The sequence below is a fragment of the Psammomys obesus genome, unplaced genomic scaffold (genome assembly GCF_907164565.1).
Source record: "Psammomys obesus unplaced genomic scaffold, mPsaObe1.curated_primary_1811, whole genome shotgun sequence".
In the NCBI taxonomy this organism is placed as follows: domain Eukaryota; kingdom Metazoa; phylum Chordata; class Mammalia; order Rodentia; family Muridae; genus Psammomys; species Psammomys obesus.
The window spans coordinates 10,057,419-10,071,475 of NW_026596152.1; the positions used below are offsets into that span (position 1 = coordinate 10,057,419).

Sequence of the window (14,057 nt, forward strand, 5' to 3'; positions counted from 1 at the left end):
TATATGTGAATAGCATTTATTCCTCCTGTTGTCAAACAAATGTTCAGGCCTGCTGACTCCTTTCTGCACTGTGAATGGGATCTAGGGACACCAGGGTAAGAGAGCACAGCACTGGCCATAGGCAGGGTCACTGTTGGACTCCAAAAGTTCCTGGTGGCCTTGGGAAGCCAGAACAGACTAAGTGGGTAAGTTGGACCAGATTCCACGGTAGAGGTGGAAGGGCACATACCTGCCAGGGGAATCTGTCATCTGTCCTTGACACGCCTCACCTTGCAGATCCTGGGCCGGGGGACCCCTTAGAGAACACCCCTATTGTATGCAGTGAGAGGGAGGGGCACTGGGCCACTGCCTGAGGTCAGACCAAGTTGCCTGGGAGCATATGCCTTTCTTCTAGCCCCCATATCAGGTTAAGGCCTTGGTGGGCTAAGGAAGTGGGTCAAGAGGTTGTTTTGACCAAAGTGTTTGTTGGGGTCCTCCAGGAAGTATCAAGGAACTGCAGCACAGCCTTCAGTGGGCTGTTGGCTATCCAGTCATGAGCTGCAAGCCCCATGCTGGACCACGGGAGAGCCAAAGCACAGGCCTCAGTGGGGCCGCTTGCTGTCCAAGATGGCCTTCCAGTCATCTGCCCACGAGTGCAGCCTACGGCGAGGGGGCTGCAGCTGCAGGTGGTAGTTGTGGCAGGCAGTGAAGAGGATGTGCTCCCAGCTGGGGTGCGGCTCAGCCCCTGTGGAGAGAAGCAGCAGCTCAGGTCAGAGCCTGGGGCCCAGGTGTAGCCTTCTGGGACCAAGTCACCCGCAGGTGTGGTGCTCACCTGCCTCGGTGTCTTTGTTTGCACAGCGATGCTCTATTAGCCCGCCTTCCAGAAGGCGTGAGGGCAAAACAAGGTTCTCTGCAACTGTGCAGAGTGCAGCACACCCGAAGCAGCCCACAGAAGCTGGGGGGCTTTGTCCTCGCCCACCACTGCGTCGGCCGCCTCTATGCCCCTCCCGTGCCGCCTCAAGTGGGAAGCCCAGGCCAGCAAGCCCCGAGGTTGCCGGTACCACTCTTCCACACTGTGCAGCTGTGCTGCAGCTGGATAAGCTCCTAGGGGCTGTGACCTAGCTCCCTCGACTGAAGGCCCTGGGTCACATCATCCTAAGCCTCTGGAAGGCTGTGTTATGAGAGAGGCTAGCCCCATCCACACAGACAGACTGACTGTCCTTCTGGAGGGACTGGGGCAGACGGGCATGTTTCCCCTGGCGTCCAGCAAGTTTTCGGGAGGAAGCTGTGTTTTCCTCCCGATGTGTCCAGAACAAACTGATCTGCAACTCGAAAGAGCTACCAGGAGGTTTTGCGCAGGGAAGGAGAGCCAGGCAGAACACACCCAGGAGGCAGGAAACCGTGTGGACTGACTGACAGAACTCCTAAATCCCACCATGCCTGAAGCCCTCCCTCTTCCCCTGACTTGTCAGCTAAGTGGGCCAAGTTACTGGTTTGCTTGTTTTCTGGGAAGGGGTCATCAGCTGGAACCAAAAAAGGACAAATACAATGCCCAAGCCACTGCCAGTCAGAGGCACCATACTGTGGTTTCCTGTTATATAGCAGACGTATCCCAAACTGCCCTGGAGAGGGAAAAGAGGGTGGCAAACTACTAAACCTAAAGGTTTGAGAGCCGAAGCTGAGTCTTCACTTGCCTCAGGGAAACCAACAGGCTAAACTCAATCTGGATAAGGTACAGACTTCCTGGCTTCCAGTCACACCCGGTCCTTAGGGTGCGGACAGGGCTTTCCAACAGAAGACGTGCCTGGCTGGTACTGATAAACACCTGGTAATGGTGGCAAGTGGGCTGAGGAGACCCAGGGGGGAGGTCCTTGGGAGAAGGGAGAATGAAACTAGGGCTACCCACCCTCCCCCTGCTGTAGGCCACTTGCCTGTGATGTCCGGCCGGTCATCTATGAGAAGGTCGGCAGAGACCACAGTCTTGTCTCTGGTCAACACGATTTGCTCCAGGAAGTCGGGGCCAAGGTGCTTCTCCACCCAGGCATACTGCAGGCAACAGAGAAGATGACGTCAGACGAAGCTGGGGATGGCTCCGCCTATGACCCCAGCACTCAGAAGAGGAGGCTCATCTCAAGGGCCAGCTCAAACAGCTCTGCTCAGGAATTTGCCATCTTCACAGAAAGACATCCCACTGCAGGAAAATGGGCTCCCATCAGCTTAGCAGGGTCAAAATGCTGCCTCGGGCAGATGGGTGGTGGGTGGGCTGCGCCCCTGGAATGCTTACCTGAGTGGGATTTGGATCACCTCCAGGGGTCAGGCCAGGGAGAAGACACAGGTGACCCTGGTGCTGGCAGTGATACAGATGGGAATGGAAGATGGAAACCCGGGCTGCTAATGTTAGCGTGCTTGGTGTTCATCGCCTTTTCACCCGGTGACGACCTGGCTGCAGACGCCCTTCCCACGCCTGCGGCTCCTGGCCCCATCTGCTATGAGGCATATTGGAGAACCAGGGAGACCTCTAAGCTTCCAAGAAGGAGGAGCCCACAACCGAGAGACAGCCCAGGCTTGGCGGCATGAGCGTTCTAAGGCAGAGCTTCACAAACCGCTCACGTTGCTGGGAAGTTGTACTTTGCTTTATTCATTTCCCACCCATTGCAGCCAGCGCCTCTGTGAGTGACAGTCATAGGCTTGGACCGACATCACTATCGAGGCACCACAAGTGTCTAGCCCTATGCTCCAGTCTCTGGGTCTCCCCTGGCCTTGCTACAAAAACACAGAGAAGCAGCTGCACAGAGGAAACAGTACAGTAATGTGTAGACTCCGCACCCATAAAGAAACTGAAGTTCAAAGAGGGTCATGATGGTTGCCACCATGGCCCCTTTCTACCCTGTAGCTGGAGGAGAGCTTGGGTTCCTGTTTGAGCACTTGGACGATGGCTGGGAAAAGCAGAACTACCATTTCTAAATGGACACGCCACTGCTCTGCCTGAGCCTTATCGTCCTTGGAAAGCTGCCTGATCCATTTATGGTAACTACAGCACTGAATGGTTATCTTTCATTGTTACCTTGACTACCTCTCAGCCGGGCACAGTGGTGCACATCTGTAATTTCAGCATTCAGGGAGGTAGAGGCAGGCAGATCTCTGTGACTTTGAAGCCAGCCTGGTCCACAGTGCGAGTCCAGAATAGCAAAGGCTACACAGAGAAACCCTGTCTTGGGAGAGAGGGGGATTGGCTACCTCTGGAATTAACGAGAACCCAAGAGGCTGGGTACACCTGTGAGGGATTATTTTCTTAATTATTTGAAGTGGAAAGACCCACCTTTAATCTGGGTCACACCTTTCTGAAGCCTATATAAAGGACATAGAGGAAGACAGCTTGCTCTCTTTGCCTGCTTGCTCTTTCTAGCAAGTCCATTCCTTCATTGGCATTAGAGCCTGCTTCTTTGGGATCCCAGCATATACTGAAGACCAGCTGAGACATCCAGCCTCATGGACTGAACAACTACTTGACTCTTGGACTTTGTTAGTGGACAGCCACTGTTGACTAGCTGATCTACAGCCTGTACGATACATATATAGATAGATACAAACATATATACACACATGTACACACATGTGTATATATTTTTCACTCTGTCCAATCTGTTCCCCTGACTAGTTGGAGCATCTTCAGTCTCATGGGTGGGAAGGTGAGTGGAAGCCCCCTGCACTGCAGCTGGTACACAGTGAAAACGGTAAGAATTTGAGCTGTGGGTGTCCTTCCCACCCCACGGCTTTGATAATGCCCAACCTCCTGAGAGTCTGCACCCTCAGGGCAGAGCTGGCATGACTACACTGAAGCAGGATACTGGTACAGTGTCCCTCCAAGGCCCACATGGCAAGGGATTGTTTCACTTTTGACAGGGCGGCACTGTTAAAAGTGCTAGAACCCTTGAGAGACGGAACCTTGTGGGAGAGACTTTTGGGTCACTGAAGGCCTCAAAGGCAATTGCAAAACCCTGGCCCCTTTCTCTTCTCCTCTTTTGCTCTTTAGCCATGAGGGAAATGGTTTGCTCTCTAATGGCTTCTGCCTCACCACGGGCCAAAAGCAAAACAGCCAGCTAGTCAAATCTCTAAACAAAGAAAAACATTTTCTCTTTATAAATAGATTTACCTCAGGTATTTTTTATAATGATGGGAACCTGGCTAACTCAAATATCTATTGCCTAATATATATTACTATAGCTGAACCTTAATAACACCAAATAATCTACAAAAAATTAGAACTATTAAAAGTAGATGATACAATATACAAAATCACATATTTCTATTCATCTGGAGACAAAAATGCTTTACAAAAAGTAAGATGAAATAGGCTAAACTATACAGGTGAAATGGCTAAGAGAGGAACTTCTATGTATTTAACACACACACACACACACAGAGAAAGAGAGAGAGACTTTTAACTAAGCCAGGTATATGATGAAGATCTGAAGTGCCAGCTGCTGGGAAGGTTGAGGCCGAGGGCGACATTGACCCCAGTGAGCTTGGCCCACCCACATCACGAATATATACTACAGGCTCGACATTCTGATGGAGGCAATTTTCTCAATTGAGGGTCCCCTTCTTAGATAATTCCAGCTTGTGTCGGGTGACAAAAAAATCAACCCGGACAACTGTCGAATGTCTAGAGCAGATGAGACGAGCTGGGGGTCAGTCGCAGTGGTGGCTGCAGGTGTCGGCCAGCAGCTGCAGAGGCACCTGGCCACTGCTGTGGCTAAAAAGAGATCTCTTTGAGACAGGCGGCAGCTGGGGACACCTCTGGTGTAGGAAAGGAAAGGCTCGAGAAAGGGTATGAGGCTGCCAGGCTCCAGCCTCCCCCTTAGTGAGTAAATTAAGGCCTGCTTGTTTGATTGTTTGTTTGTTTAACAGCTAGGACCCCAAAAGGGACAGAGGGCCCAGATTAGACCAGAAATACAGAGCCCCTCCTGGAATCCTAAAATCTACAACTCATGGGAGGAGTCAGGTAGTGATGAGGGTGGGGTGCCCCAGAAGCAACAAAAGATACCCCATGAGTCCAACCTCTGATATCGAGAAAGGGAAAATCCAGGAACCAGCACGCAGACAGGGGTCTTAACAGCGGTCTAGTGTGAGAGACCAAGGTAATCAGAGAATATCCGGTGCTGGAATTGCTGCAGTTAGGGAGAGCTCTAAACAAGTGATGAAAGAGTCTCTCACTGCCTGGCTGTGCGGTGACGGGACGGGAGGGCAGATAGGATCAGTCTGTGTGCTGCAGAGGCAGTGACGTAACCACGCATGTCTCCTGGAGATACAGGCATCGTAGCCTGGGGCAGAACACGGGAACCAGTTCCTGGTGGACTGTCTCACACAAGCCATTACTGATGGTCATCTGGCAGCTAAGGTCCTTATAGGTATCAGGGGCTGGAGGGCGGGGGAGGAGGGACAGGCGCTACCGAGGGAACTAGGTGTGAGGGGAGCAATGTGTGATGCCTGGGTCCCAGGGCCTGGGAGGATGGTGTTCCCAGAGACTCAGGGAAGACTCGGTTAGCAAGGACCTGGAGGCTGGCATCAGGCAGCTTCAGCAGCTCTGCTGAGAAGGCTTTGGGGGATTAAGTGATTAGAGCAGCATGTAAAGAAAATACACTGACTAAACAGGAAAGTGACATTATACACATCTCTATTTTTAATTGTGTGTGTGTGTGTGTGAAAGAGAGAGAGAGATCCCTTAATAATGAACTGTGATCTGAGACTTGTGAGAAGAAATAAACTCCTTTCTTCCTGGAACACCCCAAAAGAAACATGACTGTTAGAGCACCTGTCTGAATGAATGGATGAATGAATGAATGAATGAATGAATGAATGAATGAATGAATGAATGTGCTAGAGGTATAGACAGTTTACCTAGCCAGGTATGGTAGGTGGCGGCTACTAAGAATGATGGGGAGAATTAAGCCCAAAGTCCTCCTCAGCTGTGGCTCCTGTGTGCTTCCTGGTGGAAATGCCAGGCACCAACTAGCACAGTAACGGCTCAAGTGGTTACAGACAGAACCAGCTCTCTGGACTCAAGGCCCGTCACAGGTGGAAATTCACATCCAGTGCTGGGAAATTAGATGGCTTGACCAGGGAAGTGTGGGCTCCAGGGAGAAGCAAGGGCTGTCGCCTGGCTAAGCTAAAGCGCCTCTCCACATCTGTGTTTACAGTCAGGGCTGTTGCTGAAGTCTGTGTCTGCTTGAATACTGTCCCGTTTCCTGCTGCTTGTCCTGTTCCTCGCTTCTGTTTGTAGTAGGAGAAACACCAATGTTCTGGAGATGGAGGAGTGAGGAGAAAGGCTTGAGGATGTGGCCCCTCGAGGAAGCAGGAGAAACATTGTCACTCATCTATGCCACCCCACCCGTGGCTCAGGGACCCCTGCAGAAGACAGGGACAAAAAGAACGTAGGAACTAAAGAGCAGGGATGGAGCCTAAGTGTACATTGGCAGGACTGTGCCTTGGTTTTCCTTTGGGATCTTAGGAAACGGGTAGACATCACTTCTGTCTCCTCCTTGGAATAAGTTTTAGCAGCAGCCCCCTAACTGGTTTTCCAATACCAAGTGTTCACTCAAAATATACACATACAAGCAAAACCAAATGACCTTAGCATGTTATACTAACTACATAATAAGAGGCCATGAATTTGATAGGAAATGGGTTTGAAGGGTCATGGAAGAGATTGGAGGGGCAGGGAAAAGAAGTAATGTCACTACAGTTTATTTTATTTTATTTTTTGGTTGTTTGTTTGTTTTTGAGACAGGGTTTTTCTATGTATCCCTAGCTGTCCTGGAACCCAATGTGTATACCAGGCTGGCCTCAAACTCTTAGAGAACCACCTGTCTTTGCCTCCCAAGTGCTGGGATTAAAGGCTTGCACTACCACCAAGCTATAACAATTGTTTAATTTAAATATTTTTAAAAGACTGTTGGAAAACCTGCCATTTTGAAGTTATTATGAAACTCTAGTATTCAAGACAAAGAGAGTGCAAGAGAGACATGGATCAATTTAGAATATAAGAATTGGACTATGGTATAAAAAGCCTAGACTGCCTTCTCAAGTGAGAAACAACTAGAACCATATATCTGAAAAACAAAGCAGAACCTTTATTTTACCAATATCCTACCATATAAAAAGTTAGCTCAAAGTGGATCATAACCTACACATAAGACCTAACAGTATAAAACTTCTGCACATCAAAAAAAGTTAAAGCTGGATAGCAGCATATAGAAGACTAGAAATAGATCTTAATCTATCACCCTGCACAAAACTCCGATCCAAATGCATCAAGGACCTCAACATAAGACCAGATTGTTGAACTTGATAGATGAGAAAGTAGGAAAGAGCCTTGAACTTATTGGCACAGGAAAAGAATTCCTGAACTGAATACTATTAGCATAGGCACTGAATAATTAATCAACAATTAATAAATGGGACCTCATGAAACTGAGAAGCTTCCATATGGCAAAGGACACCATCATTCAGACAAAATATTTTTACCAACTACAGAGGGCTAACATCTAAAATAAATAAGGTATTCAAAAACTGGGCATCAAGAAAACAACTCAATTAAAAGATAAAAAACTTCTTACAGCAAAGGACACCATCAATCAAGCAAAAAGACAGCTCACAAAACTGAAAAAATCCGTATCAGCTGTATAGATGTCAGAGGATTAATATCTAGAAAAATCCTAATGGTAGGGCCCTGTTGCTGAAGACACTCCATACTTACGTCACCAAACACAGAGAAACTGAACTTGCTCAGCTAGAAGCTTCACCGCTATTGACTGGGAAGGTAATGTACATACATACTCCCTGAGGAGAAGAGTAGCCGTCAACCTCACCCAGCTGCAAATGCTGAGAATTACAGACCATACCCACTGGAGCTACAGTGGCACAAATGTTATGGAGTAACCAACCAGCTCTTGATTGGCGTGCTGCGTGAGCTGGAGCCCATACCTGAGACGGTTAATGAGGTCAAGAACTTGAGACTAGAAAAGCCATGGTCCCTAAGGGGAAAATCTACAGTTATTACGCTAAATGAACAACTCCTAATGACGTAAACCTAAAACAAATATATTGACGCACTTCTCAGTCCTCATTAGAGAAGCTGCTGCTTAGAGCAGATGATTAGCACAAAGACCCACAACTAGATAATGTGCAGAGTCAGAGACTTCGGCACACTCAGCCCTAAATGGGATATTTTACCCAATTCCTCCCTTCAAGGTTCAAGTGTCTATGTTGAAGAGGAAGACGAAAGACTGTAAGATTCAGAAGTGGTGGAAAACGCCAAAGAAACAGTGGTTTCCAGATACAACAGGGCTAATGCACAGATGGACTCACAGAGACTGTGATAGCACCCTGTGCTAGTTTTATGTTAATTTGACAAAGGCTATAGTCATCTGAGATGAGGGAACCTCGGTGAAGAAAATGCCTCCATCTGATCAGGCTGCAGGCAAGTCTGTAGAGCCATTTTCTTAACTAGTGAGCGGTAGAGGAGGGCCCAGCCCATTCATTGTAGGTGCTTCCACCCCTGGACCTGAGTTCTTTAAAAAAGCAGGCTGAGCAAGCCATGAGGAGTGAGCCGGTACCCAGCACTCCTTCACGGCCTCTGCATCAGCTCCTGCCTCCAGGTTCCCACTGGGGTTGAGTCCCTGCCTTGGCTTCCTTCAGTGGATCATGATTCAGGATGTGTAAGCCAAATAAACCCTTTTCTCCCCAAGCTGCTTTTGGTCATAGCAGTGGAAACCTTAACTGAGATCACCCCCAAGACCTGTACAAGTTCCAACTAGACAAAATCCCAGCATGGAGAAGGGCAGACAGGCACAGAGCCCCACCCCTAGCCAAGAAGCTATTTGCAATTGAGAGCTACTAGGAGAACTAAGACAATCTATTTTCTTTAATCGAAGAGTTAACCACACCTGGGGCAGACTGCGTGCTCAGGAAGAGTTGGCTAACACAAAACACTCCATGTTTTCCTATTTTTTTCTTTTCTGCCTGTGCTTTGTTTGTTTTAATTTTGGATTTTTTAAGATAAAAAAAAGAATATGAAATGGAATGGGTTAAGAGGGGCTTGGAGGAGGGGAAAACATGACCAAAGATATGTGATCATGCGCTACATTAAAGATGTTTTTTAGAGAAGACTCTGCTAAGCCAGGTATGGTAGTACATATCCCTAGCACTTGGAAGGCTGCAGGCTGAGAATTGCACAGTCCAGGCCAGTGGGACTAGACAGGGAAATCCTGCCTCAAAAACCAAGTCTTTACCTACTAAGGTGAAATGGCTTAGCTGGTAAAGGCACTTTGCAGTCAAGGTTGGCAACCCGAGTTTGACCCTCAGGACCCACATGGTGCAAGGAGAGAACTATCAACATATCAACACGCTGCCCTGTAGCATGAGGCTCTGTGGACGCACAAAAACAAACAATATAGAAATGTTTTCCAAAGCAACAAGAATTGTTTAATACTTAAGATGCTGAAAAGCCACAGACCGGGGAGAAATGCCTGCAGAACATACCACCTGATGAAGGACTTGCTCTAGACTACGGAAGGGACTCTCACGACATGATACACAGCAAACCCAACGAGAAACAGGCAAAGACTTGAGCACTTCATCTCAAAACAGATAGAGGGCTGTTTGCTTAAGACATGTCCAACATGTGATATGAAGGTAGAGGAGGGGGAGACTGTGAGTTAAGAGTTTAAGCAGGGATGGGTGTCGGCTGTGACTAATGCACACTGTGCACAGGGGCCTAGGCGGAATCCAGCTGGAACTGACCCGGAAGCCTCTTCGCTGACAACTAGCTCTCCTAGTGCTCAAAGGTGCAGCGCAAGCTGCCAAGGGAGGGAAACGGGAAGTAGCGCTTCCTGGGGGTCGAGTCTGTGAACCCAATAAAGTCAGGGGAGCTGTCTACCCTTAGTACAACGGGAGCGCTTTTACTTCTGGGATAGCCAACGGCTGTCTCACTGGATGGAAGGCCTACTCAGTAGGAGGGAATTAATGGCAGGCACCACAGTCTCGCCAACCACCTGAGAGGCCACGGACCCGGAGGAGAGGCTATCGCTGCCATTTCCCTAAACCTCATCACTTCCTGCTGCATTCTGAATTCGTATCTGTACGCCCGCCCCTGAGCATGGCTCTCACCCTCATCAAAGAGGCTTCTTTTTTGCAGCAGATGTGACTATTACAGAGCGCTACAGCTCTTCAAAGTGCAAAGAACAATGGGGTGCACAGCCCCAACGGACACATCTGCAACACAACCCCTGCATGTAAGGCTCAAGAAAAACAAGAGAAGAGAGGCCAGGAAGATTGGAAGAACCAGAAGACCAGGATGCCTGCTTCGAGATAGTGTCTTCACGACATGACAGAGAAGCTTACCCGTGAAACCTCAACAATGTGATCAGCTAAGCAAGACCTACATGATGAGAATAGCAGCTGACACATGAAAGTGAATGGGGGAACTTTACAGGGCCCCCCACAGGAAGAGCTACAGGGAATCAACGGCTGCTGAGTGGGAGAATTGCCTTCTCCAGGGATGAGCTCCCTCACAGGGGTTCCTATGCCAAGAGGCCAGCTCTGAGCACATGTACAAGCAACACTAAATGGACTCAGGAGAGAGAGGGAGAGGGAAACACACACACACACACAGAGAGAGAGAGAGAGAGAGAGAGAGATAATAAATAATTAAGAAGAGCTCATGAAATGGAGAGGGAGAAAGGGCAGGGTGGGAGCTGGAGAGGGAGGACGGGTGGAGATGAGGTAAATACCTGCGTGCGGAACTGCCCAAAAATAATTTTCAAATGTGTTTGATAGTTCTCTGTTGAACAATGGATCTATTCAAGTCCTCCCTGCATGCTGCTAGCTCTTAACTGGGAAGATGGTAGTTGGCACCTTTGCAGACCTCGGTCTGGTAAGAGAGAAAATATCCAGAAACAAAGAAACAGCCTTTCCGAGTGGTGTAAGTGTTCTACAGGAAACCAGGGTCAAGATACAGCACGACACAGCAGGGGAGGAATAAACATTAGATGCAGTGGTCAGCAAACGTGACGGCCATCTGAACAAAGGCGCTCAGAGGAGAGGGCCATCACCAACCGCAGTCGTTACTTGGCTTGTCAGTGCGATAAAGGGCCTGAAAGAACAAACATAAGGGAGAAAGGATTGGTTCTGACTTGTGGGTTAAGGGGACAAATCTATTACGGCAGGGAAGGTGTCGGGGAAGCTTGCTCATGTGGACCAGGGAAAGAGACAGATAATCTCAGGCTGGAAAGGGCGAGTTTCCAGCCCATAAACCTGCCCCCCATAGCCCACTCTCGCCAGCCAGGCCCCATCTCTTAAAGGCCCCACAACCTCCCACTCCAGGACCACAAACCAGGGGCTAAGGGTTCACATGAGTCTGTGGAAGTCATCTCACAATACAAGCTAAGGGCAGCAGAAAGCATAGAAGTGTGGGAGTACCTCAGATGGGAAGAGTCAGGCAGGCTTTGGGGCCAGGTCAGGCTTGTTTTTACAGGGGAGCAGTTAACACGGGGCTGACGTGAGCCACCTTGTGAGGTTTCAGAGGTAACGCTCATTCTACACAGAGGTTTCAAAGTGGCAGTAGTAAGAGAAGCAGACAGATGCCAGGTATATATCAGAAGGAGATTCCACGGGGCACGGGACCCGTTCCACTCGACATGGAGGGTGAGAGGGAAGCAGCAGATGGGTAGAGCCAGGATACAGCACTAGGCTTGCCACGAGCAGCAACCAGTCACTGCGGCGGCACTGACCTGTACAGATTTTCTCATCATCATTCCCTACGCAAAACTGTAGAGCGGCTGCAGCAGAGGCAGTTACACTGTCGCAGGTGTGGGAGCACTCAAGCTCAGGGGAAGACATGAACAGCCCACACCAGTTTCTATTAGGAACTCGAGTGCCTGTAGATTTTGACAGCCCACGGCACCTGTTCTGGCCAGGTGTCCGACTGTTTGAGCCAGCTAAAGTTGGAGCACTCATCTGACCTTCATGGCTCAAGTTTAGAGGTCCAGCCGGGCGAGCTGGCCGAGACCACACCACCACTCCCAGGGTTTCTGTTACTGAAAATGCTCCGGTTTCTAACCTGTCCCGGGGGAGGCTGACCCACCAGTCCAGGTCCTTCAGTTGTTGGTGCTCTGATACGAAAAGGAGACCCAGCCTTCACTCCTCACGACACCCCTGGGCGCTGTGGATCCAACGCCCACTTCCCTGGGCTGAAATGCACTCAGCCTTGGGAGACCCAAGGGTTTGGGATGACCACCTGCTGGCCCAGCAACTGCTCACAAACCCACAGTGACTTCCATGAGCGTGAGAGCCACGAGTGTGAGACCCTCCTGAAGCAAGGCACACAAAGCAGCCTCAGGAGGAGGTCAGCATCTTGTGGGAAGAGAAGAAGATGGGGGTTCTCAGAAGCCTGAGTGGGGGGAACCAGACTGGGAACTCAGGCTCCCGGGTCCCAAGCGTCTGAGAAACCTGCAAGGTGCGGGGCCCAACCCTCCCCACACTGGCCGCTTCTAATGCACAGAAAGTTCCCCACTGTCCGTTCTGCTACTTTCCGCAAGACAGAAGAGCACACACACACACACAAAACAAACTAACATTTCCTTGCTTAGACTGTCTATTTTAGGAGGCATGACGGATCTCACTGTAGCCTAAGCTGGCCTTGAATTCACTATGCACGGGCTGGCCTGGAATTTGCAATCCCCCTGTCTCAACCTACTGAGTGTTGGGGTTACAGGTATTCCCCGCCCTGGCCAGCTCTTGATCAGACTTTTCATGTAAGCCTGAGGATGCGTCTGTGTCGGAGCACCCGCCTGGCACGTGTGATGCTCTGGGTTCCATTCCCGGCACCGCAAGGGGGAGTGTGAGAATGAATGAAGGGTGCTGTTCATACAGGGATGTCCTTGAGCTCTAGCCCCAACCCACAGTCCTCTCCTGCTCCCCTCCTTTACCAGCCTTTCTTTCCCAGGCCAGGCACACCCGACAAATGAGGCAGGTGCCCTTTCCACCAAGCCCGCGTGATAACAAGGCCATCCAAGTTAGGGCCTGAGGCTGGTGCAGAGGGGGGGAGCACCAGGACAGGGCCCTGTGTCACACAGCAGCCCTTGCCTGGGATGCACTCCTTACCTTCTCATAGGGACAGTACTTGAACATCTTGATGGGGCTTGTGCAGATGAAGACATCAGTGCTGCCAGAAGAGAAAGGACAATGAGCCCTGCAGCTGCCTCCACGCCGCCCTGCACCACCCGCCTCTGCCAGCTGAGCCCTGCCAGGGCCCGAGCCCGCACCTGTGCTCATGTAATCCCCCTGTCTTGGCCTTCTGAGTAGATGGGTCTTGACAAGGCACTATGTGGCTCAAAGTGATCATTTCTAAACAGTTTTATTGAGATACAATCGACATGCAAACATGCATGTGGTATTCATACATCTATATACACACAGGAAAACACACAAGCATAAAATATGTTTAAAGTTTTGAAAACTGCACTTATTAAAAGGGAAAATTTTGATAAAAAGCAGATCATCTCCCCCACCTGCCCCTGGCTGAGCTGACCCTGGAGCCCCTGCAACTACCAAGCTGTTTTCTCCTGCTACAGATTGCTCTGGACATCCTATAGCTTCATCTGGGGTACATTCTTCTGTCTTCCTTCACTCAGCAGACTATTCACCCACACCATTAAATAAACATCAGCAGTTTTAGCTTCTTAAAAAATCTTAAAAATCAAGCAAACGGATTGTTATGGCTTTTGTTTTGTTTTGGGTTTGTTGTTGTTTACTTTTTGTTTTGCTTTGTTTTGGAGATGGGGGCCTCACTATGTAGTCCTGGGCGGCCCAGAGTTTGCTATCAAGCTTGAACCCAGGAAATTCACCTACCTCTGCCTCTTCAGTGCTGGGATTAAAGGTGTATGCCACTACTTCTGGCCTGATTTTAAGTTGTACTGAGATATAATCCATGTAATATAACATTTATCCATGTAAGGTATATAATTAAAAAAATTTTAATATATCTGCAGGGTTTTTACCAAACACAATTGCAACTT

At 49.3% G+C, this 14,057-nt stretch overlaps 1 protein-coding gene across 3 annotated transcripts in view; it reads right to left on the reverse strand.

The window, feature by feature from the left end:
• Positions 1–14,057, reverse strand: part of Nt5m (5',3'-nucleotidase, mitochondrial) — a 25,814-nt gene continuing 11,757 nt past the window's right edge. The window contains exons 3-5 of one of the 3 annotated variants that reach the window (XM_055594149.1): positions 13,144–13,204; positions 1,911–2,025; positions 1–724 (exon numbers count right to left, since the gene is read on the reverse strand). In XM_055594149.1, the coding sequence (XP_055450124.1) occupies positions 582–724; positions 1,911–2,025; positions 13,144–13,204 (319 nt within the window). In that variant the 3' untranslated portion in view covers positions 1–581. The other 2 variants (XM_055594152.1, XM_055594151.1) reach the window with 2 other exon arrangements.